The sequence below is a fragment of the Conger conger genome, chromosome 3 (assembly GCF_963514075.1).
Source record: "Conger conger chromosome 3, fConCon1.1, whole genome shotgun sequence".
Taxonomy (NCBI): Eukaryota; Metazoa; Chordata; class Actinopteri; order Anguilliformes; family Congridae; genus Conger; species Conger conger.
In genome coordinates, this window is record NC_083762.1 from 29,496,111 (window position 1) to 29,520,295 (window position 24,185).

The 24,185-nt window shown below is 39.1% G+C and overlaps 1 protein-coding gene across 2 annotated transcripts in view; it reads right to left on the bottom strand.

Moving 5' to 3' along the window:
- The window catches only part of gpc6a (glypican 6a), a 247,837-nt gene that overhangs the window by 135,093 nt on the left and 88,559 nt on the right, over positions 1–24,185 (bottom strand). For both annotated transcript variants that reach the window (XM_061236287.1, XM_061236286.1), the window contains exon 3: positions 2,583–2,974. In XM_061236287.1, the coding sequence (XP_061092271.1) occupies positions 2,583–2,974 (392 nt within the window). The remainder of the gene's footprint in view (positions 1–2,582; positions 2,975–24,185) is intronic.

Genomic DNA, 24,185 nt, shown 5'->3' on the forward strand with positions numbered 1-24,185 from the left:
ATTGTATTATTATTCAGTATGCTTATAAATAAGGAGCAAGCCTGCTTTTGAATCTCTCAGATGAGAGATTCCATGGAAATATTTATATGTAGGCATGGCAAAATATTTGTTAAAATGCTTTCAGTCATCACTTCAATAATATCCCTGTAGTTGGATCTTTGTTCAGCAGAAGACTGAAAACTGAAATGATCCGTGGGGAAGTCAATTGAATGCGGATTGCCACAGTGGCAACTGTGATTGGTTCCAAAATTCAAAAATGAGATACAGAATTGACCATAGTATCTCCAGAGAAAAGATTTTAGTTCACAGGGTATCACCAACTGTGAACTAAACTGTTCCAGCTGCATTTTCCCCTGCAGTAACTCAGCCAAGTGAATGCAGAGCGAATAAGAGTTAGCTGGCTGACAACACACATTTCGGTGGATTTCTGGAGGACCCTGCAACAATGAGAATCATCCTACAAAAGATGTTCACAAAGTCAGTGGCAGACAAAGCAGCGAAAACCACAGAAGTTGGATGATCATTTCTCATTGTTGTTACACAAGGATTGTTACACAGATTTATGTCTCTCTAAAAGGTACAAATCAATTTGCAACCCAGATTAGCTGGACACTCAGGGTCTTTTGCCCATTCTAGCAATGAGCATTAAATCGCCAAGTGTAATGCAAAGGGTGTCTGCTATTAGCATATTAATTGTATGGACAGACCATGCAAGCCCTCAGCAGGTGAATCTTGGAAGGCACCTTGCAGACCTTCATTTCCTGGGTGCTCATGCAGAGGACATCTCAATGAAAGGCTTTTGTCTTGGAGGCATTGCAGAAATAAACATAAGTGACAGGGAAAAATGGTTCTAACTGTCCCAACTAGCACACCTGTCTGATGTGACACAAACATGACCAGGAAGGATAAATAGGTTCAGCACTAGGACACTCATAGCCCTACTCTCTCTGTTTTTACAGACTCGATGATCCTCTTGAAAAGGATAACTCCCAAGCGTAACTAATTACAAACTAGCCTTGCACACTGTAATGTAATACTGTTCAAAGTAAAATGACAACATGGGTAAAGCCCATAGTAATGTACTTTACTATGACTATAAACCCAAGCTCAAACTCACACAGGCACTCATGAAACAGACATGAAATTGAAATGTAGCATTAAAACCACATGAACAATTGAACACATTTCATGATGAAAATGGGTTGTTTACTCATTAATATTTCAAAGTGTTCAACATTACACAGACTGCTAAAAAAAGACGCCATGGAAGCCAAAGGGAGAAATATCACAAAGTGAATCTACAGTAACATCAAAGTGGCTTCTTGGACATTCCTTTAATCTCTTTTTTGCCCACATGCAGCAGGGCTCAGGAAGTCCATGGGCATGAAGTGCAGAAAATCTCCAATGGATTCTGCTGGAAATTTGCATTGGCATCAAACAGAATACTTAGTTTTAATGGATATACTACACATAACCAATATTACCACATCACCAATGAGACTGTGGTGTAAATATGCAATCTACACACTCTGCCTTTCAAGTGAGGTCTAAGGCCTGAGGTCACATGGAAAAGCATGTTGCCTCTGGAAATGCCAAAGTAATATCTGACCTGGGGTCATTACAAAATGTTAATATGAATCAGAAGGACCTCCAATAATGCTCACAGGCAGAAAAGAGCAAAGCTTTAAACCTTCAAAGCACATATTGGTTTATTCACTGAAACATTATTATGAAATGATTTTCATTTTACATGTTGAATTGGCACTATAAAGTGTTCAGTTTAGCTTAGATCTCATGGTCGAATACTTTGTATGTCCGAATTAACAATATCACTGCAATCTATTTCCATGCAGTGTGGTGATATTCTAAATCGCTCTTGCCAACAATTAGTGCCCCCAGACCAGAGAAGAAATTGTGCATAATGTTTTAAGTAAGTTTTAGATTGTTTTTCATAGACATACTGCTTGTGTTCCAAGTGGGTACTTCAGCACTGTAAGGGCGGCCAAACTGCATGCTGAGACATTTTAATGAGTTCAGGGACAAGAGAGTGCATTGCATGAGTAGGTCTAATTACCACTGCAGGACGTACTGCACCAAAAGCAGGAGTATTAAGTGCGTCTTTATGAAGCCAGTATGCAGGGATTGAATACTGACCTGCATTTGTATTAAAATCTTAAAATCAGAATAAATTCCTCTAACAAAAACTGTCTTGGGGCTTCTCCTAAATATTTATGAAGAGTAGATTGGCCTGGATTGAAACATGTAATAAATGTATATAAATAAAAATAATTCCATGTGTTATCTTTTTATTTACAAACACATTTTGATCAAACACTGGGATTAATTGTCAAACTGTTATTTGGGAGACAGATTTAGCGAGAATGTTGCTAAAATGATTGGATGTACTGTGCAGTAGGCTACTATTTTTAGATATTGGCTCATCTCAAATTAATACAATTATGTAAGTGCTGGGCATACTTTCTTGCATTCATTCAGTTCATTAAGCAAAACCACAGGGCTGAGAGATTGCAAAGCCCCCAGCAGTGTATGCGAGCTGGCTTGCGCAAGTGTTTGGCCCTTACCTTGGACACCCTGTTGGCCACCTCTCGACCGACCATGAGGCCCTGCACGAAGGTCCTCGCCGCAATAAACGCCCGAGTGACCTGAGCCTTCAGCTTCCTGGGCACGTCTCCAAAGGGCTTGAGCTGGTCTGTGTACTTGCTGATACATTCCAAGTAGTCATCCGAGAAGTGGTACTGTGAGTTGAGGAGCTGGAACATGCGCTCCAGCAGACGGGCCCAGAAGTCATTGAGCATCTCCTCCAGGTTGACGTTCCCGCCCGTGTAGTACCTCTTCAGCTCGGTGAACAGGTCCTGAAAGACCCCTGAGTTCTGCATGTAGAGCTTCCCATACGTCCGTACGAACATGTCGTTGAGTGACTTCTCCGTGTTCTCCAGGAGCTCCAAGAAGAATTCTGAATCAGGGAATACAAGAGAAGGATAGTCACTCTCAAATATCCTTGCTCTTGATTATTCACTGCTTTTTGAGGTTTTAACATTTTTTGACATTTGTATTTACAAGTTAAAAGAAGTATTTGTTTATTCATGACGTGTTTGTTAAATCTGTGTTTGAAGTAAAACACTTTTATTACTTCCTGAAATGTACTTCATGAAGCCAATATCAAAATCAGAATGGAGTAAACATAGAGCAATTACAATTGTTTAATATTTAACCCTTTAACAGCACAATAAAACAAAATACACAGACCTATATACCACTCCGCTGGAAAGGCTAGGCATCAGTCTCTATCATGGCATTTGTATTTGTTAGGCTGCTTCTTTTCCTCATGGTATTTAAATCACATTATGTTACTAATATTAAATGTTCCAGCTTTCAGCACTGTCAGTGTCTACTAAGGCCAAGACTTGCCGTGCAGTTCCTGAATTCTCCACTCAAGCCTTCACAACTGGATAGATCTGTAATTCCAAACTGATCTGCCTCACTCTTTCCTCCTTATGTTTCAAGGAAAGTACTTAGCTAGCAGAAGAGTGGCTGAGTCTGCCCAGTCATTGAAGACTTACAGAATGGCTTCGATTTTTCAATCCATTTAGCCATTATGATGTCCAGAATGTTCTTACACTGGTAATACACATTGCTCATTTTCAGACTGTTATGGAATTGCACTTGGTTATGAATTGGAAATCTGTAGATGACCTTAATAATTTAATAGTCAGAATAATGATAGCCCCTACCACCAATCTTAATAATTAATGAAAATGTTCTTACTGCTTAGGGAAACAAGTGTTCACAGAACTAAATCATCGTTGCCATTGTGATGCTTTCATCCTGTTTCTTTACACAATTGAATAGATTATTTAATAGATGGGCCAGATTCTAGCAATTTCAAATGCAAACAGTTCAGTGTTTTACACAATACTAAAGGATGGTCAGGTTACAAACAAACATATCCTTACCTGTGAGGACTAGGGCATAAAAATTCTTACAAGGCAGAACAAGGAAAACACATCAGCAATGCACTTTATACTACATGGTTACAACAGTGAATGTCAAATACTTACTACAAATTTACCTGTAATGTTTTTTTTTGTTTGTTTTTGAGAGAATGTATTGCAATGATAATCAGAATAGCAACAGCACTAACGGCATCAAAGCAAAATGTACAATAATATCGCACACACACAATTTTTTGAATACAGTAGCACAGGGTCCAGCATACTGTGTTTCACTGGTGATAACTTTGGCAAACAGTTTTTTTATTTTTATAACAATCAATTCAGAATTTCCGCCCTTGGTTTCTCCCCTGTTGTGTCGCCTTCACTAGCAGTCAACACCCAACGGCTGTATGTTTCAGCTGCGATACAAATAAACAGAGAAAACATCATAATGACATCCCTAGTGCAGGCTTTTCAACTCTACCTGTCCATGCTGCAAACTTAATCAAAGCATGCAATATATGACATGCCTTCTAATGGTGCTCAAAGGATTTTCTCCCTCAGTGTTTAGTTGAGTTGCTATCTATCTTTGATGGTGCTGGTAGAATACCATGGGAGTCTAATGAAGGTTGTCAAGAGATAGCTGTTATCCTGTTTGCCTACCCTACCTTTCTACAATTATACAAATAGCCAGTACGGCTTACAGTATGGCTGATCTAGCAGAATTCTTTTTAATCACCGCTTTGCTTAGCTGCTTGTTATGTTACGTCAGCGAGCTTGCAAATATGAAATAAAATTGACTGAAATGTGATATTTTTGTACCTTTGCTCTGACATTGGTGTAGACAGACACTGAATAATTTATGAGTGTTTCTACTTAAGCACAGTATACTCTTATTCATATAGCTCTGGAATCTACTGGTCAATTGTCTTGCCTGTTTTTTCATAACTGCAGTGATGTTAAAACTGAAATGCACGCCTGTGCTTTTATTTCAAGCACTGACGACAGGTGTAGAATTTCTCTTGTTCCCATCTACATTTCACAGTGTTGGACTGCAGTATATTCACAGGTCAGGTGCATACACACACATATACTGTATGTCAGCTTGGATTAGTTAAAGGACAGTACTGGTACAATCACATCAAGTGAATCAGTTTCCTGGAACCAGACCAGATCCAATGACCAGATCTATACCTGTCTGCCTCATATAATATCGGAAACACCTGAAACTGGTCTGTCACTTTTATTCCAGTAACAGGATATAATTTGATTTGTTCCAGTCAATCTCTCATACTGTATCGTTGGTGCTTTGTATGGTCCCAAATGGGCAACTCCAATAATAGGTTATTGTAGCATTTAGGCATTGCTGTGTTTTATAGTTTCTTGAATACAAAATCAGGGAAATTCATATCCACTGAATATTTGTCTCATATTTGTGTCCTTTCATCATTCATCATGTGAGTCCCCTTTTTTTCCCCAGTCCATTCTGTCCTCATTGTCCATTGTCCATATTGCCTGTCATCAGTAATGTAGTTTCCTTTTCTGGGCTACTCATGTACAGTTGACCTTTTGCTGAGACAGAGCACAAAGTCGAATGGACTGAAATGAACAAATTCTAGAGCCTGCTAAAGTATGTACTTTAACCTATACTGGCATTTTAAATACAATATCCACTGGTAAGCCAGCTCATTGATGATATCTACATTTTCTTATTGTGTTAGGTAGCCTTTAAAGTGAACACTTTTAAAGTTTAAAAGAAAACTTTTTTACGGTTTGCCTTAAAAGCTGTAAAGGGTGTAGAGGTAAAGGTAGAGAGCAAGCGTGGTAAATTAAAAGTCTTTACAAAAGCAATTAACAGGTGCACACAAGTCCAAGACAATGTATTATACAGGCCTCAATAAAAACTATATGAAGTCAGTACAGTAAGATTTTGGCCTTCATCTGCTCAAACATATAAAAATATAAATTATGCAACAAAGGAAACTTATAAAAAGAAAATATGCATTCCGTTTGAAGAACCAAAGCAATTTCTGAAACAATTTCCTTTCAAAGTAAGTCCAATGCTATTCAGAGACCTCCAATTTCGACTAATTTCTCATATATAACTCCCATCTGCATTATGTTTATGTAATGTAACATTTCAGTTACTTACCAGTGGAAAATCAAATGGATCTTGTTAAACATAAAAGGCTTTATAAGTGCTCATTAGTGCTCTGCAGCACCTTAGAAATTAAAATTATATTAGGAGCAACATTTTTTTCTGGACACTTAACACCATGGATCTCTGTGGCAGCTCTGAACCAGATTTGAGCAGGTATATTGGATGTTCTCATTACACGGTACCAAGTCCCCAGTCACTCACTCTACTTTCACTGCAGTTAAAAGACCCATGATTACACCTTCATTTATTAAATAATAATATCCTTCAGGCACTTTTAGTTTTTTTTCCCCATTCCCTATGTCCCAACCAATGCTTAAATTATGTAAAAGTCCTGCAGTGTTGCTTTTTTGTTAACTTTTCACATTTATGGTCTATATACTGGCTTTAAGATTTTAATAGCAGATTAAGTACTTGTCGTCTTCCAATTTGTTTCCACTTGATGATGTAGGTTTTTTTTATATTTAATATTTTTTTATATAAGTTTATATTTCAATGCCCCCACAGAATCCTTCATTATTCATTGTGCAAATATGAAAATCTGCTTGTTTGACACACTTAAGCTCTGAATAAACAACATAACCACTCACTAATTTATTCTATTACCAGAACTCAGAAAAAATGTGTTTGATAAGAGACTTCTTCCAGTGACTAAATTAGTGGACCATGTGTTTAATATTTCATGAAGTAAAATAAACTGTAATCTGCATTTAGGTAATTAACAAGTTGTCTCATTCCCTCTTAGAAGAGTTATGTAAATGTGAATGTGACAACGTAATCATCCATCCATCCATCCATCCATCCATCCATTATCTTAACCCGCTTATCCTGAACAGGGTCACAGGGGGGCTGGAGCCTATCCCAGCATACGTTGGGCGAAAGGCAGGAATACACTCTGGACAGGTTGCCAGTCCATCACAGGGCACACACAACATTCACTCACGCACTCATACCTACGGGCAATTTAGACTCTCCAATCAGCCTACCCTGCATGTCTTTGGACTGTGGGAGGAAACCGGAGTACCTGGAGGAAACCCACGCAAGCACGGGGAGAACATGCAAACTCCACACAGAGAGGCCCCGGCCGACGGGGATTCGAACCCAGGACCTCCTTGCTGTGAGGCGGCAGTGCTACCCCCATCCGTGCCACCACAACGTAATCATGGATATTGAAAACGTAACTTTCAATATCCCTCTCACACACTTAAGCAGCATGCTATCATTGCTGCCTTGTTATCTTTCAGATTATCTTTAAGAAGGATAATCTTTAATATCATATTAATATCAAAATTTTATCATTACCTTTTTTAGCTTTAGTCAAACTTTCATACAGTATTAATGTATTTTAGGCCATCAGTATTGTATTGCGTACTGACAATTTAAATAGGTCCAATTATCTTGGATTTTTCTTCCTGTCATAGCATCAGTACGGGTACTTTCATATTTATTTCAAATCAGCCTAGTCTCATTCCCAAGGCATCAAATATTGATGTTTGGGCAGTAGCCCTCAGCATCATTATGCAATGCAAAATGAGTCCTTTGCCATCAATTCAGCAGATCATTTGGACTTCAATAGAAACCCTCAGCGTCTTTATTTGGAGTAGGTATATTGACAATGATTTCACGTAAATTAAACATTGTTTATGGGTATTTCACAAATATCCCGATATAATATCAATGTAATGATTTAATGAAATTATGATTCCATTCCCCTCACCTTCATCTAATGACAATGTAATGACTTCATGAAATTCCGATTCCCTTTTCCCCATCCTGATCTGACATTAATTTTCTGAAAATATTCTATTGAATATTGTTTATTTGTTGGCTGTTTCATGATTCACAGATTAAAAAGATACAGTCTACCCTTCCCCCAACCCAAATTTATTCATAATTTCTGATTTCTGATTTCATAAAGTTACGATTCCCATTCCCCCTGTGAGGTTGAGGAGGTGCGAAGAGCCAGGTGCGACTAAGGGGTAATCCCTTGTAAGCGGACACACAAACGTGCCCGCCACTAAGACCCCGGGGGGTAGAGGAGACAACTCCGCACAAATAAAAGGAAGAGCCCCAAATAACGGCTCTGAAAATAAAACTACCCTACAAAACCAGGGTGAAAATCACAAACCAAAAATGAGTGGGTAAAGGCTAGCACTCCGCTCCCGGACCGGGGAAAACCCAAAATAAAAGTACAACCCAGTATAAAAGACTGGGCGAACAAAAATAAAGATTCAGGAGTCGCCGGCTTTAGGTGGCAGAGCGAACAGTGACACCGAAGCGAAGACTGAGGGGAAATGAGGGCTTTAAATACCTTCAGGAGGTAGACATCAAGTACGCACTAATGACCACCAGGTGAAAGTAATAAGCCCCCCTGGTGGCCACAACCAGTACTACCTCCAACCCTGACACCCCCATCCCGATCTGATATCAATGTTATGATTTCATGAAATTACGATTCCCTTTCCAACATCCCGTTTATCCTTGCTGTCAAATTAAGATGCAGGAGGGTTCCTATTGAAGATTATGGGGATACCTACAGCATCCAGAATTGATGCCAAAGGACTCATTTTGCATCAAAAAGTGATGCCAAGGGCTTCTTCCAAAACGTTAATATTTGACGAGTTCGGCATTATCCCATGTTGTTCATGTTGAGAAGAGATGCTTTTTAAAACATACCCAAAATGCAGTGATATAAATGACAGCCTGCCTAAATACTAGCACCCCAAGTTGGTGTTCATTCGCCTTCAAAAGATGGCTCCATAAGATTCCATATGATACGATTAGACTGTTTTTATCTTCAGTTTATGAATGGCAGAGGTCACAGCCTGAGATTATTTGGCGAGAGCAATATACTGCGGAGTCCTAGGAGAAGACACAGAGGTGAAAATCGTCTATGGTGATAATTAATTGCACTTTGAACAGGTTAATTGAGTGCAGAGAAATTATTTGGGGTGTCATTACCCACGTGTCACATGCAATCTCATCATCTTTCTTTACCCTGTGTGTCAAAGCTGAGGCAATTAACTTTAATGTGAATATGCTGGGTTTTCTGAGGAAAGCAATTTCATGTTTCCTGAAAACTTTAGAAAATAGCATAAAAACGCTTTCCTCTAAATTGCAGTACTCCCTCGAACAAAAACATGAATTTTCATTTAGCATATCTCTGCTCCCACGTGTAAAGGAAAGAGGAACATTTAGTCAATTCAGTGAAGTTTTAGTCAATTCAGACCATCACTAATGTAATCAAAGCAAGTGTGCATGTTGAAAATTGATGGTACATTAAAATGTATCCATTATGTAGTGGAATTCATACAAATGCCACTGCAGGTTTTACTTCACTCAACCTGAAGTTGAACGGGAAATTGAACCAGTTTACTTTATTAAAGTTGAAACAATGACACTGATCTATTTGAAATGAATGTGCAAACTAGTAAAGTAAGTCAGACTGTGATTCATCATAACATTTCATAAGTGAAAATCTATAATGCATAATTGTAAACATTCCATAATGGAGTTCATGCTACAAACCCATAGAAGACTGTATAACACATAAACAGTGCCACATAATAACAAAAATACCATAGCAAAACAGACATATAGGAAGAAGGTGTCACTCAACACAGAAACAAGAGCAAAGGGAAGGAAACTACAGCCAGAACAGTACTTCACTGAAACACTGATTCAGGTTCATCCATCTTCCCTAACCATAAGCCTCCTGGCAGTGTTCTAATTCTAATGGCTCCATAAATGTCTGTTAATATTTTGCTGTGGGGGCAATACATTTCAGTGGCAGTCGCTGACACCTATTTAGCTGAACAGGCCATCATGAATTAGTGAACGGCAGATATCGATTTGCACATCAAAAAATAGACAGATATCACTCTGATTGGGCACCTTGGCTGTCTTTCACTTCACAATTAATGCACTGAACTCAAACTCGTCCTCACTAGGCTTATAATGTAAATCAATGTATAATTCATGTTAAATGGAAGTTATACAAGCCTTGGTTGGTACAAGCTGCATTAAGTGTGGGTTACATCTCCCCAGTGTCCTGTCTGTTTTTATATATATTTTAATTAAAAAATATATATATTTTCCAAAGGGCTAGATACACATTTCTCATTTGCAAAACCTGTGAACTTTTACTTAGCATCCAATTCTATGGGGAATTGTCTGTTAAATAACAGGAACATACTATCTCAGTCATCATTAGGCAGTGTTTGTCTGTTTCCCAACATTGCCACATTATTTATTTGCTTTGCATAAGCCATTGCATACCCGTAAAGATATACAGGGATTTATAAAACATACATTTTGGATAACAATTTTTTTGCAACATCCATTTATACAGATAGATATTATGCCTCAATAATGTATCTTAGTCAAGGACACAACAGCTTTCTCACATGCAGTCTTCAAACCTGTAATATCCTGGATACTTTTCCACTACTTAAGATGGCCTTGAGCTGAAACACCCCTGTTTCATTCCCTCTGTGCATGAGATAAAGAAATGTAAGACTAAAAAGTACAAAGTTCAAATAACAACTAAGGCCCATTTTATTTTCTTTCAACTTGTCAAGGCAAATACAAGACTCACATAAATATATAAATACACTCACAGAGCACTTTATTAGGAATATTTTTACTTTATTACACCTACTTATTCATGCGATTATCAAATCAGCCAATTGTGTGCTAGCAGTGCAATGCATACAATCCTGTAGATACAAGTCAGGAGCTGCAGTTCAACCAGAATGGGGAAAAAATATGATCTAAGTGACATTGACCGTGGAATGATTGTTTGCAGACAGGTTGGTTTGAGAATCTCAGAAACTGCTGATCTTCTGGGATTTTCATGCACAGCCGTCTCTACAGTTTGCAAATAATGGTGCAAAAAAACAAAAAAGAATCCAGTGAGCAGCAGTTCTGCAGACAGAAATGCCTTGTTAATGAGAGACGTCAGAGGAGAATGGGCAGAATGGTTAAAGCTGACAGGAAGGTGACAGTAACGCAAATAATCACACAAAAAATACCTAATAAATACCTAATAAACTGAGTGTATAAAAAGAAAAAATGCAACCAAATGTCTTCTTAAGGAAAGAACTGATATGTGACCTGCTCTATCAAAATCAGTCTGATTGATCGCAAAACGTATGTAGAGTTTTAGAAACTATCGAAAGCAGAGAAAGCCTCCTAATGACACCAAAGTTATCTCACTACTCCAGATATCAACGGAGCTGTTTCCCGTTTAATTTTGAGAAAAACAGCTCCACAGTTTCGTTGCAAGAATGAAGTGAGGCTGGGAGACTACCGACACTGGTCTAACAAAACTCTGGGGCTACTTGTCATCTTAAGAATAAACCCTTTAAAACTATATTTGACCGAGATTCAAACCCAGGACCACCTCTGATTATGATAGAACAGTTCACATATAATGGACGGATAAGAAGTAGAACATGAAACGTTTATGAAGCTAGCATTATGTTGGCTACTGTATTCTCTCTGTTGAGAATCCAGCTTACATTTGTGTAGTGTAACCACAGAGAAAGGCAGCCGAATAATTTGGTCTCTGCCCAGTGAATACACACACAAGCTCTACAGGAATGCACTGGAGAGATGTCCATTTCCAAGGTTTTGATTGGTCAAAGGGCAGTGCTTTTATATCTTTCAACCTGAACATAACCTGCCATGGACCAGGTTAGCCGTGCAGCATACGATGCCCTGGCAATATACACAGATTTACAGTAACTCAGCTTCGTAGTACTGGAAACCCAGGGTTAGAGCTTAAGTTACCTCGCTAACCCCGTAATCCTGCTTTGTAGTACACCCCCCAAGTCTTGAATATCGGCTTTCTGACTTTTCTCAATTGCCATTTAAAGCATCAGATAATTGGTACATTTTTCATACTAAGGCAATGTGACATTTCATCATGTGATTGCTGAATGTCTTGCACTGAGGCAAAAGACTGCTGTGAAATGCCCTTTCAGAGGCCAATCATTTTCCAAAATAATAACAAAATTACATTCTTGCCTGAGTGGGTGGCAGGCTGTTGTCACAGCATTCAAGATGAACCTTGGAGCCTTTCAAAAGGAAAAACTCAAGGGAGAGGGTGAATTGTTCTGCAAATGGTTTAGATTGCGATGGGTCTCAAAAGGGTTGTTTTAAACACATGCATCAAAACAAATAGCAAATAAATAAATACACTTCCAGGTACAGCTTCCAGACAAGAGTATACACAGCTAACTATCTTATTATATTATTTGCCAATGAAAATACACCAGAAATATTTCAATAAAAATGTTCACATATGTGGCATCAGAATATAGTGCAATTAAGGTCAGAAGCATATCAAAAATGGTGGGAATGACGTGCGCTCTTCACCAATTTATATTGCCATAATTCAAGTACATCACAAGTACTGAAATCAAGTACATTAAACTATTAAAGTAATATTGGCTATTATATCTGATGCAACACTTCCAAGCACATATACTATAATGAATATTACCTCTATCAATTTAGTTAAAAAACACGACACCGAGTGAACACATGTTTTTTCAGAGACTGCTGTGCATGAAAATCCCAGGAGATCAGCAGTTTCTGAGATACTCAAACCACCCTGTCTGGTACCAACAATCATTCCACAGTCAAAGTCACTTAAATCACATTTCTTCCCCATTCTGACATTTGGTCTGAAAAACAGCTGAACCTCTTGCCCACATCTGCATGCTTTTATGCATTCAGTTGCTGCCACATGATTGGCAGATGAAATATTTGCTTTAACATGCTGGTGTACATAAACTATAAACATATTAAGAGAGAAAAAGTTTTACCCTTTTTCTCCCAATTTATAATTTAAAATTTGTTATCATTTATTATTTATTTAGCTGACACTTTTATCCAAAGCAATTCACAGCTGATTAGATTAAGCAGGGGCAATATGGGGTTAAGGGCCTTGCTCAAGGGCCCAACAGTTGCATGAATCTTATTGTGGCTACAACAGGGCTTGAACCACCAACATTCAAGGTCCCAGTCATTTACCTTAGCCACAAGGCTGCAGGCTGCCCCCCCCTCCCCCCAAATTAGAATGCCCAATCACATTAATCAGTGCTGATCGTGGCAACCTCTGAGAAATCATTTGGGAGAGGACAGGCAAACATCGTCCTCTCCTCTGAATCATGTGATATCAGCGGCATCTCCCAGCAGGGGCTCACTGGACTGTGATGAGACACTTTGCACAAGCATTGGCGAAGATCACATGGGGAAAGGGGAAAGGTTGGGGATTCTGTGGATGTTACCACCCCTGCTCCCTTTCCTACTCGATGAATGTTTGTTGCCAGAAAGGGTATCCCTATTGGGTTATGTAGCAACTGATCAAAAAGCCCTATTATTGGAAAGCATCCAATTTAGTTCTGTATTTTCTGGTTTAGCACAATTTGAGTAATTTCCTATAAATTATGAAAACCATGTGGTAGATGTGGTCCCTTGTCAACTGCACACATGTACTTACTTTTAACTGGTAAGGACAGCAACCTTGTTTGGATTTGCAGTGTTCATCCCTTTGATTTTAGAATAGTCTAAGGAAACGTGACAGACCCAACTGTGCGCTTCAAATGTGATTCCCTCATTTGCAAATCTTCAGAAAGTGGGGCTTCAAAATGGAAAACATGACAAGAAAAGATAAATAGTGTGAAATCAGATTTATATTAGGCTGTAAACTAAACTGAAAACAAATAATTGCTAAGCTCAATGTTTGAATCATCTGATACAAACACGTCTTCACACTCATTTTAATTTAAAATGTGCGCTCTGCTTGTTAAATATTTCTTTATGACATTTTTACAGCGTACCCTCAGCTACTTCATTTGTCTTTAAAGTTCTAACAGCTGACCTACTATTTTGTCTGAGGCTACCAACATACATTTGGCTCAGTTTCAATTTTCTGTCAAAACACACTAGTTTACAGCTGACCTACAGCGAAGGTAGGTCAGTGGAAAAATGGGTTTATTCTACCTTGCTGCATCATTAGTGTACTCCTGCTGTTATGACAGGAGTCATGTGAAAACTTTTTCTTTACTTTGTAAATTATTACATTATTTAGAGAAGAAAAATGACAGGGATTTTGAAATCTTTGCATCCTACAGTGCAAACCATAGGTTTGCTTCTGCTATCACAGTCTTATGTATTATTTATTTCCTGTAATAGAGGGGGTTTATGTTAAACTTGTATCATGATCCACCATTACTCTGGAAGACAGAGTATTGAAGCAATGAAAACATACAGATTATTTTCTTAGTCACGTTACGTTAGAGAGAAATATTGCAGGCTGAGACCTGAAAGATCACTGCCAGACATTACTGCTCCAAAAATATTGAATACGTCTGTGTCCATAAAATGTTTCTTCTGGTCTCTTCCTGGCAGACAACCCACAAGCCATAAAAATAGGGAGAGGCTAATAAAATTGGTTTACCACTATGCAAAGGTCCAACGAACAATATAATTAATATGGCCATAAAAACCTTTCAAACTTCAGTAGTCTCTCTCGAGCAGGTTCAATTGAGATAGCTCAGTCAGCCATGGATTCAATAGGGTGGATGGGGGACCAGTGCTCCCCTGAAAATGGATTGGCCGCCCCACGTGCCCCCCCAAAATGTTTGGCACATCATTGGCTTCTACCAAGCTGTGAAGCAGGTGTTTGGAGAGTATGGTTGTTCTAACCACCCAGACAGTGTGAGTGAGAGTGATTTTTGAACGCTGTAATTGTACCATCAGTGCCTGTGACATAAATCAAGCATTCAGTGTGGAGGGTGGATCGTGAGCTGTACGGCAAGATTTCTTATGGAAGAAGGTGCCTGCCGCTTCATGGCACCAGCACAAACAAACCTTCAGTTTGTAATAGCAGTTTTTAAGCATTTATTTTTACACACTCATGTGAAATTATCGTGCATGTTAATGTTTGCAATTTATTTGGCTAGGTTTTACACCAACTTTCCTGTTTTGGTTCTGCCAACATTTGGCATGTGGATAATGTAACATTAATGTAAGGCACCTTGCAGTTATTCATTACGTAATATTTTCGTTCACCCAACTAAAAACCTAATCGTCTGTTAAGAAATAGCAAGTGTTTGCACCTCATAGATGGAGTGACACATTCGTGCTTTTCTTCTATATGTTTTTAATGTAGTTTACTGTGGGTATCTAACTGACATAAGACAATAAGACAACAATAAGACAGTTAGACAGTGATAGCCCCGCTAATTGAAGCCCTCCCCCATGGGCAATCCTATGGCCACATTTGCACCATCCCAATTATCACTGTCGCTATTTGAATGTTCTAAAGCTGTACCTGACCTCATCTGATATAAAAATACAGTTCTTTCACAGTGGTAAATTCATATCAGTTCTTCCACAGTGGTAAATTTGTGTCAGTTCTTTCACAGTGGTAAATTCATGTCAGTTCTTTCACAGTGGTAAATTCATATCAGTTCTTCCACAGTGGTAAATTTGTGTCAGTTCTTTCACAGCAGTAAATTCATGTCAGTTCTTTCACAGTGGTAAATTCATGTCAGTTCTTTCACAGTGGTAAATTCATGTCAGTTCTTTCACAGTGGTAAATTCATGTCAGAATGAATTTACTTCCTTCACATCTCATGTGGTTAGTGTCTTTTTCCATTCTCGGGTGTAGAGCAGGTGTCATTCATTATAACAGAGGTCCTTTGCCATGGAGTAGAGATTGCACTCGATTTTAGATCGAACTTCAGAATAATCACAGCAGTTATCATCCTGCAAAAATGTCCTGTGAAAATGTCATTTTGTAATACACAGACAGAATGTTCTTCTGTACTTGCGCAAGTGAGCACATCTGGATTTCTTTTTCCACATTTAAATTGAACCACTGCTGCTCTTCAGGACTGACCAAAATAAGTGAACTTCAGAATGATATTGTGATAGGTGCACTTGTAGTTCATTATAGCCATATACCCTGTTGTGTTGTGAGCAGTCTTTCATTTTATTTTATTTTCAACTCTCAAACAAACCTATAATCACTAATTCACTGAGATAAGACATCCAAACACTAAAAACAAGGTGCATCTCATGGGCGTGTCTACAGGTGGGCCTACCCAGAGATCAGCCTTGCCCACCCAGAGGAATCATCTGCCCATTAAATAAAAACTCATTAACTCAGAATCATTATTATAACTATCGTTTTGAGCATTCATACACTCAGTGAGCACTTTATTAGGTATTTGACTTATTAGATTTCATTCATTCATTCATTATCCTAACCCGCAAATCCTGAACAGGGTCACAGGGGGGCTGGAGCCTATCCCAGCATACATTGGGCGAAAGGCAGGAATACACCCTGGACAGGTCGCCAGTCCATCGCAGGGCACACACACCATTCACTCACACACTCATACCTACGGGTAATTTACACTCTCCAATGAGCTTAACCTGCATGTCTTTGGACTGTGGGAGGAAACCGGAGTACCCGGAGGAAACCCACGCAGACACGGGGAGAACATGCAAACTCCGCACAGAGAGGCCCCGGCCGACGGGGATTCGAACCCAGGACCTCCTTGCTGTGAGGTGGCAGTGCTACCCACTGCACCATCCGTGCCGGGCCCAAATAATCCACTCAAGGATCATATCCTACCTCTGGTGCATCTTATTTCATATGGTGACAGTAGCTGCCATTCCTTAAGACCTTTCAGGGGCCTACTAAAACATTCAATTTCAGAACCAGTGTAATAGCACTCCAGTTTCTGACATACTTCCATGCAGATGTATGCCATTATTTGCCACTCAAACTACCCAAAAGCCCTAAGCCCAGCAGGCCATCATACTACTGGGGTAGAAAATGGGTCCCCTTCACAAAGCAGAAAGTATGCCACATTTAAGTGGAGAGGAATAATAATTACTATTATTTATTTCTTTATTCATTTTTTAGAAGGATGTTGCATTATGCAGGGACACTGTGAGACAATTTTCAACCCTCCATCCATCACAGACTGACAGCTCGTTCATAGCATATTTAAAATTAAGGGGGCAGCGGTCTGTGATTTTACAGCATGTGATCATTATTTGACAGCTAGGCCATAATTCTTACCTAAGATCCATGCAGAACATTTGAGAGCAGAATGCATTCATGCAAAGAGCTGACAGGCCACATTAAGTGGAAGGCCGTTTGCCATTCCAGGTAAGCTAATATTGCACATGCTAGACCTGATGCTATCTACCTCTGGCAGAGAGGACAAATATTTGCCCAACATAATAGGTTTTGGATGTTATTCCACAAAGCCAGTGGACTAGGTTTCCTCTACATTTCCTGATGATAAACTCCATGCCAATCATTACTTATGCATTTCAGAGTGTTCAGACTAGAAGCACAATATGGTGGCCGCATTGCTGTCACAGCTGTGGAAAATGAGTGTCTGTGTGAACACCTTCATTTGCTGAAAACGTTCCAGTGGCTTTTAATATCAGATTTGTTTCTATTTAGCAATAATGGCAAAAGCAATCCCGTTCTTCATTTTGTAAAGGAAAAAACTAACAAAAAACAAACAAAAGAAAGCTGTTCCTGAATTGATTAGACTAAAAATGAACCATAAAATCTCAAGCGCAGATTTTTAGAATGGTGCTCCTTATGGTGTAGTAGTGACTTAATAGTTTTCTTAAGTGACCACTGGACCACTGGAGGGTATGTTACTCACGCGCATTGCAAGAAAACTGGCAGGCTCCATTAAAAAATAAAATAGGGACTATTTTTCCTAAAGATCTAAGAATTCACAAACGATATACCTCCAGTGTGTGGTAAAACTGTGGAATACTTTCGCTCCATCTTTATTCTAAGCACCCATCTTTTCAGATAACACTAGAGAGAGGCATGCCTTGAAACAAAATAAACATGCAGTATTATCAACATAAAAAACCTACACAAGGAGAGAGGCACTGACTGATTAGCTCTCAGTTCTTGAGTCTTACGTTATCTTGCACTTGAGTGCTTTTCATTCAAATCCCTGGGAGTCGTGAAGAACTGTTCTTCTGTTTTACCTGGACAATATCAGGTTCATTTCTACTTTCCCACTAGATTTTAAATTTGCTTATATATTTCAGGTCACTCAAGATATGATGCCTGTAATGTACTGTAAGATACAATTTGGTCTCATCTGACCATCAAATTTCAAAACTTAAATTTGATTGGAAACGACTGGACCAAATCATGGAAAATCATGGAAAAATTCATGCTGCCTTTGCTGAGATTAGAAGAGGGTGGCCAGTTCCTTGGCACAAAATAATTTGGAAGATTTCCTTTCTCTGTTTTTCTCTGTCCCTCATTTCTTCATCTTTTCCCTGTTCCTCAATACCTTAGTTTGACCTTTCCTGCTGCGAGCCTTCTCAGAGATTATAAGGACGGTAACAGATGGTGGAATACTTATTTTGGTGACCCCCCCCAGACAAGTATGTTTCTCATAAACAAATATTTAAAAAAAAAATTCAAAATTTAGTATGTCAAATATTTTATGCAACTATATATGGACTTTATTATCTGCGAATCTAACAAAATACTTTGGCAGATTGATTAATCATTGTATTTGAAACAAAAGTAAGTTTGCCATGGGATATGAAATAAAAAAAAAATTAAGTAAATGAAAAAAATTAAGTTTCACCCAAGAGATAAAAGTCAATCAAACAGCTGCAAATCCCCATGGCATGGTGGGCTTCAGTCGTCACGGCGAGAAGGACCTTCTGATGCTTCCAGCTGCGAAGAGACCATCTGCTCCCTCTTACTCATTTCAATTAGCACCTGTGATTTCTTTGTCATTGTGTCACACAAGCCCTTCCCCCTTTTCCATGGACTCCATCCAATTATAACAAACTGACCCTAAGAACAAGTCTGTCTCATACAGGTAAACACCAGTTACAGTGGGCTGCAGAATTACTGGCACTCCTGATACAATCTTCACAAAAAGTGCTGTAAACGAAATAATAATACAACTATTGACATACTGTAAGCTTTATTTTCCAACATGTGTAAAGCAGTGTGCTTTATTAGTGACTCAATTAAATCAAACAAAGTCTTACATTTTTCCCACCTCCATATTTGAGAGTAAGTATGTGGTGCTTCTCCTTGTATGCATTCCATTTTGCTGCCAAAAATGTTGATGGTATGTATAGCCAAAGTCTCATTTGACCATTGCACTGTCTTCCAGGCATAATTCCAATTAAGTTTGGCCAACTCAAGATGTTTTGCTTTGTTTTGTTTTGTTTATCAGTATCAATCAGGTCTATCTTCTTGCCACCCTTCCAAAGAATTTGCTGGTATGGAGGGCCCATTGTATTTTGGTGTACTTGGTGACCCCAAGACACAAGCAATCCCTGCAATTCTTAAACTGCGATCCTTGGGTTACTTATGTCCTCCCTCACCATCTTCCTTCCAGTCTGTGGGGATAATATGCCCTTGCATCTTCTCCCTGGCAAGTTTGCAATTCCATTCCATATGCCTTTTTATAATTGCACTAACAGTGCTAAGTGGTATTTCTAACTGATTATGTATAATATTTGAATATAAAATATTGATCATTATCCATGTTTTTTTATATGCAGCCTTTTTTCTCCATTTTTATTAAGGGTGCCAATAATTCTGAAGCCCACTGTATATTTCACTGCATTCTATATAATTCCTTTATCATTTCAACAAATGTTGATATTTAATATATCACCAATCCAGAATATCAAGGCTTTTATACTTGAGAAAGGTCTGCAATAACACCTGCATTCACCATTTTAAGCTACAGCTGATTGGCAAGTGAGAGAATTTTATACACCTGAAACCAAGCACGCAAAAAACAAGGTTGAGTGTCTTGTTGCACACTTGCACAAGCAAGTGACCTCCGTTTAACATTTGAGCACAGCGATCATTAGATAGGCCTACTGTATCTTTCCAGCATGCATGCTACAACTTCATATACTGGATTTATTCAGTATGTTTTATAACACCAAACACCAGTAAATATGGTAGTCAATCATTTTGAAGCTGTAAAATAGACCATATGTGTTGTTAAAAGCTTAGAATCAAATTAAAGGCTGTGTTTGACATTAACAAACTACTGTATGTGAGCACACCCATGCACTCATTGCTTGAAGAGCCTGCTGGCAAGAATCTTGTTATTCTGAGAAGAGTCATTTTATATCCACATTTTCCTGTTCAGCCTGAACATATTCAGCAGTTGGAGGCCTTTTTTCTTATCATGGTGTGGGGGTGTGGAATGGGGAGGCATACTAATTACCAATATCCTGATTTAGCCAACCTACTACTAACCTTTTGTTATGTTCATACTTGCAGCTAAATACTTTGCAGGGATTTTACAGAAGCATTAATTTCTGTTCCTTCCTACATAATGTAGTGCGTTCGATTTAAAGGACCACAATGCGGCAGCTGATTTATTAATTTCTCACAGCTGTGTCTTGGTACTTCCTAAACATAAATTGAACTTGCAGTGGAGGTATTGGTGCTATTGTGAACAATAATCTGTATAATAATCCACAATCTGTTGTTAACTGGCTAATTAGATATGCTCATACAGACAAACACGAGCTTGACAAACGGAAATAAAAACAGCCCTGATGGATTTCCTGGATCACAGTCTCTGTCAGGCCATGCACTTACATACAGAAAACCTAAAATGTTTAGAAGTCTGCGGCTGCGGCTTACGATTCTGTCGGTGTCACATTTATTGTACTGATTACTGTTTTCAAATGTGTACCCCACTGAATAAAACAGGTATAAAAACATTGACTTGTTTCTGTAAAGCACATATTACAGTGAGGCCCCGAGGATTAACTGAGTTGGAAATTCTATATGACTTCAGAGGCAGAGCAGGCCCTGCTGACTCAAGCTGTAGCTGCCGGGTCGCAGGTTTAATGTCTGTCTCGGGTGTCTGTCTGGGCGGAGTTAACATGATCTCCTCATGTTTTCACTTGGCGTCTCGGAGTATTTTTATTTCCCTGTAAACACCCAAGGACAAGCAGGCTAGTCAAGCTGGTTATTTTAGGTCACCCATTGATAGTTCTATGACTATGTATGCAATAACACTGCAACAGCAACTAAATAGTCAAACTATGATCTGCCTGGTACTTGCTAAGGAATAACCTTGCCTTTTAAGCTTTTATAATGCGTGAAATTTCCACGCTTTTATCCATATTTTCACTTCATTTCACAATTTGTAGTGCCCATTCTAAACTTGTCGGTTCATTCAGGAATGGAGAAAATGTAGTACGTGGACGAATAACTTAGCTGAAGAGCATCATTCGTATCCAATCACCTGGATGACAATCGTGCCTCTGTTAATTACATTTATTATACCAATTTTAGTCTATGGAGAATTTGTGTCAGTAGGCCCAAATGTAATCTTTTTAACTACTGTCATGAAATTAACATGAAAAGATTGTTCAAGTTACGTTAAGCCATTCTTCTCATGACAGATGGGTGTAAGAAAAAGAATAAAATACTGTACCCCAGGGATCTCAGTCTACAATGAGAATAGCCAGAAACCTTTAAAAATACAGGAATTAAAGTGTAAAAATACAATGGCGGCACGGATGGTGCAGTGGGTAGCACTGCCACCTCACAGCAAGGAGGTCCTGGGTTCGAATCCCTGTCGGCTGGGGCCTCTCAGTGTGGAGTTTGCATGTTCTCCCCGTGTCTGTGTGGGTTTCCTGGATGAACTGAACAGCATACGATCCACAAAAACTGTAATTTGGCTTTTGAGTCGGCTGACCATGCATGTGCTGCATGTGAAAGCCCCAAAATGAACAATATACCATAGACTGGGCTCCAACTTGTGCCGCAGACCTGGGTTGAGCAGGTGGGTGGTGAAAGGGCAATAAGCCCTTTTCCAAAATGACAATGGCCTGCTCACTCTTGATTGACACACCCCGAACAGCGGCTCTCCTCCCACTTCGGCATGCCGCGAGTCCTGAAATCACCAGAGGCTGGATTAGCCTGAAAATACGAAATCAACAGCACGCCAGCTCGCAACACGGCAGACGTTGGCTGGAAAATATGGCCCTGAGAGCGTCTTTCCGGGATGCTGTTATCTCAGGATAATGATGATTACCATGCCAGCGGTTTCTCTTAGGCACCGCTGCATCGCTGGCTACACTAGACTGGGATTTACTCTCCAGGCAAAGAATCAGTCCACAGAAGACCAACCGGTCTCCACCAGAGCATGCTTATCAGCCCAGGAGGATGTAGGGCTAAGAAACGGACATGTGTGAGCTGGCTTTCCATCTGCCCATGCTTCTGAGTGTAACCTTTGTTTTTCCTCTGGGGACAGCGCTTCCACCTGTCAATCAAGAGCCGCTTCATAGGGAGATGCCGGTTTTTCCGGCCTTAAGAAACGGTGTGAGGAAGCGCAGAGCATTCTTAAAATGTGCTTGAAATCTGTTCTCAGAGAGATAACACGACCCACTAACCTTCTGCTACCAGCACGCCTTGTGAATATTTGTGTGTGTGTGTGAGAGTGAGAGAGCGCAAAAAAGAGAGATAAATACCAATGGGGAATTTTCCCAGGACATATGTAAGTACAGTATTGGTAAGATTCCTGGTCATTGCTCTCCAGTTAACCAATCATGTCTCAAAATGTAATCCTTAGCAATCAATATGCTCAGGCAAAGAAAATGTGAGGAAACTGAAGACAATACTAGGTGTCTTTATTTACAGCAAGATGAATGCTACTTTTTTGCATTATTCATGAAATTTGCTAAGAGACTCGTTTGTATCTATGAAATCAGATAACATTAATGCTTCCCTATGATGACAACAGTCTGCTCTCCTTCAGAATAAGGAGTTCCAGATTTTAATGAGTGAACTAATGAGCTCTAGAGGTGAATTTATTTTCTTTAAACAATGGAACAAAATATACATTACTGCGCAAAAGTCACATGTAAAATAAATTCCATTTAGCGAAAATGCTGTATTGAAAAATATAAAAAAATGTTCTATAATGAGCAGAAAACAGGTAAAGACTAAATCAAATCAATATTTCCTGTGACCACCATTTGCCTTTTAAACAGCAACAATTCTCTTAGGTAAACTGCCCTGCAGTTTTATGAGAAAAATGTCTGTTGGGTTGTTCCAAGCATATTGGAGAACTTGCCACAGTACACAGAGTCCCATTTGTAGTGCACGGCTGCTTTTTAATGCCCACACTGTGACTCCAGTAATTCCACTCCAGGTACTTCCAGCTGGATTTACCAAGCCATAAAATAAAACTTAAAATGAGTGTAACAGGTAAGCAAAAGCAGTACACAAACAAAGAATATGAATAATTTTATCTTTTCTATTTTAAACAGGAAATTTGGTATTACACTTTGTCTATTTCCCAAATAATTCAAATTGGCTTGAGATGTTTTGGAATGAAAATAATACTAAATGCATTACATGACATTTCCTTTAAACTTCAGTAAAATTAAACTGTTGTACTTGAATATTCTGTATAAATACAGTCCTAAAATTATGTTTAATTATTTTTAATTAAGATGTATTTATAATTATAAATAAATAGCCAAAAAAGCCAAAAAAGCCAAAAAAAGTTGTGGGGTTGGTGGGGGTAGCTCCTGTTAAGACACTCTTCTAAAGCATGGATGGGCCCTGGCTGATATCAAATCTGGACTGTACCAGTGCCAACAGTCCTATTGGGTGATGCGCAATTTGTGCTAGCGTCACCCAGGGAAGGGTTTCAGTTGATGGGGATGACAGCGTCTCATCTCACACCAGCAACCCCCTCTCATCGTTCAGACAAGCAGAGTTCAACTAAATGAAGCAGCATATGAAGTGTCTTTCTCTGACTCTCGTCTGTAAGAGCACCATTTGTGGACTGTGATGTGATGAGCAGCAGCGGCTGACATCACACGCCTCAGAGAAGAGCACACGCTGGTCTGTGCTCTCCCAAATCAATAGCTGAGGTTGCAGTGGTGAGTAATGACAATAGTGTTTGGACCTTCTGAATTCTGAACATTGGATGTATATCAGGATCCCCCAGCATTCCCATCTCTGAAAATCACCGTTC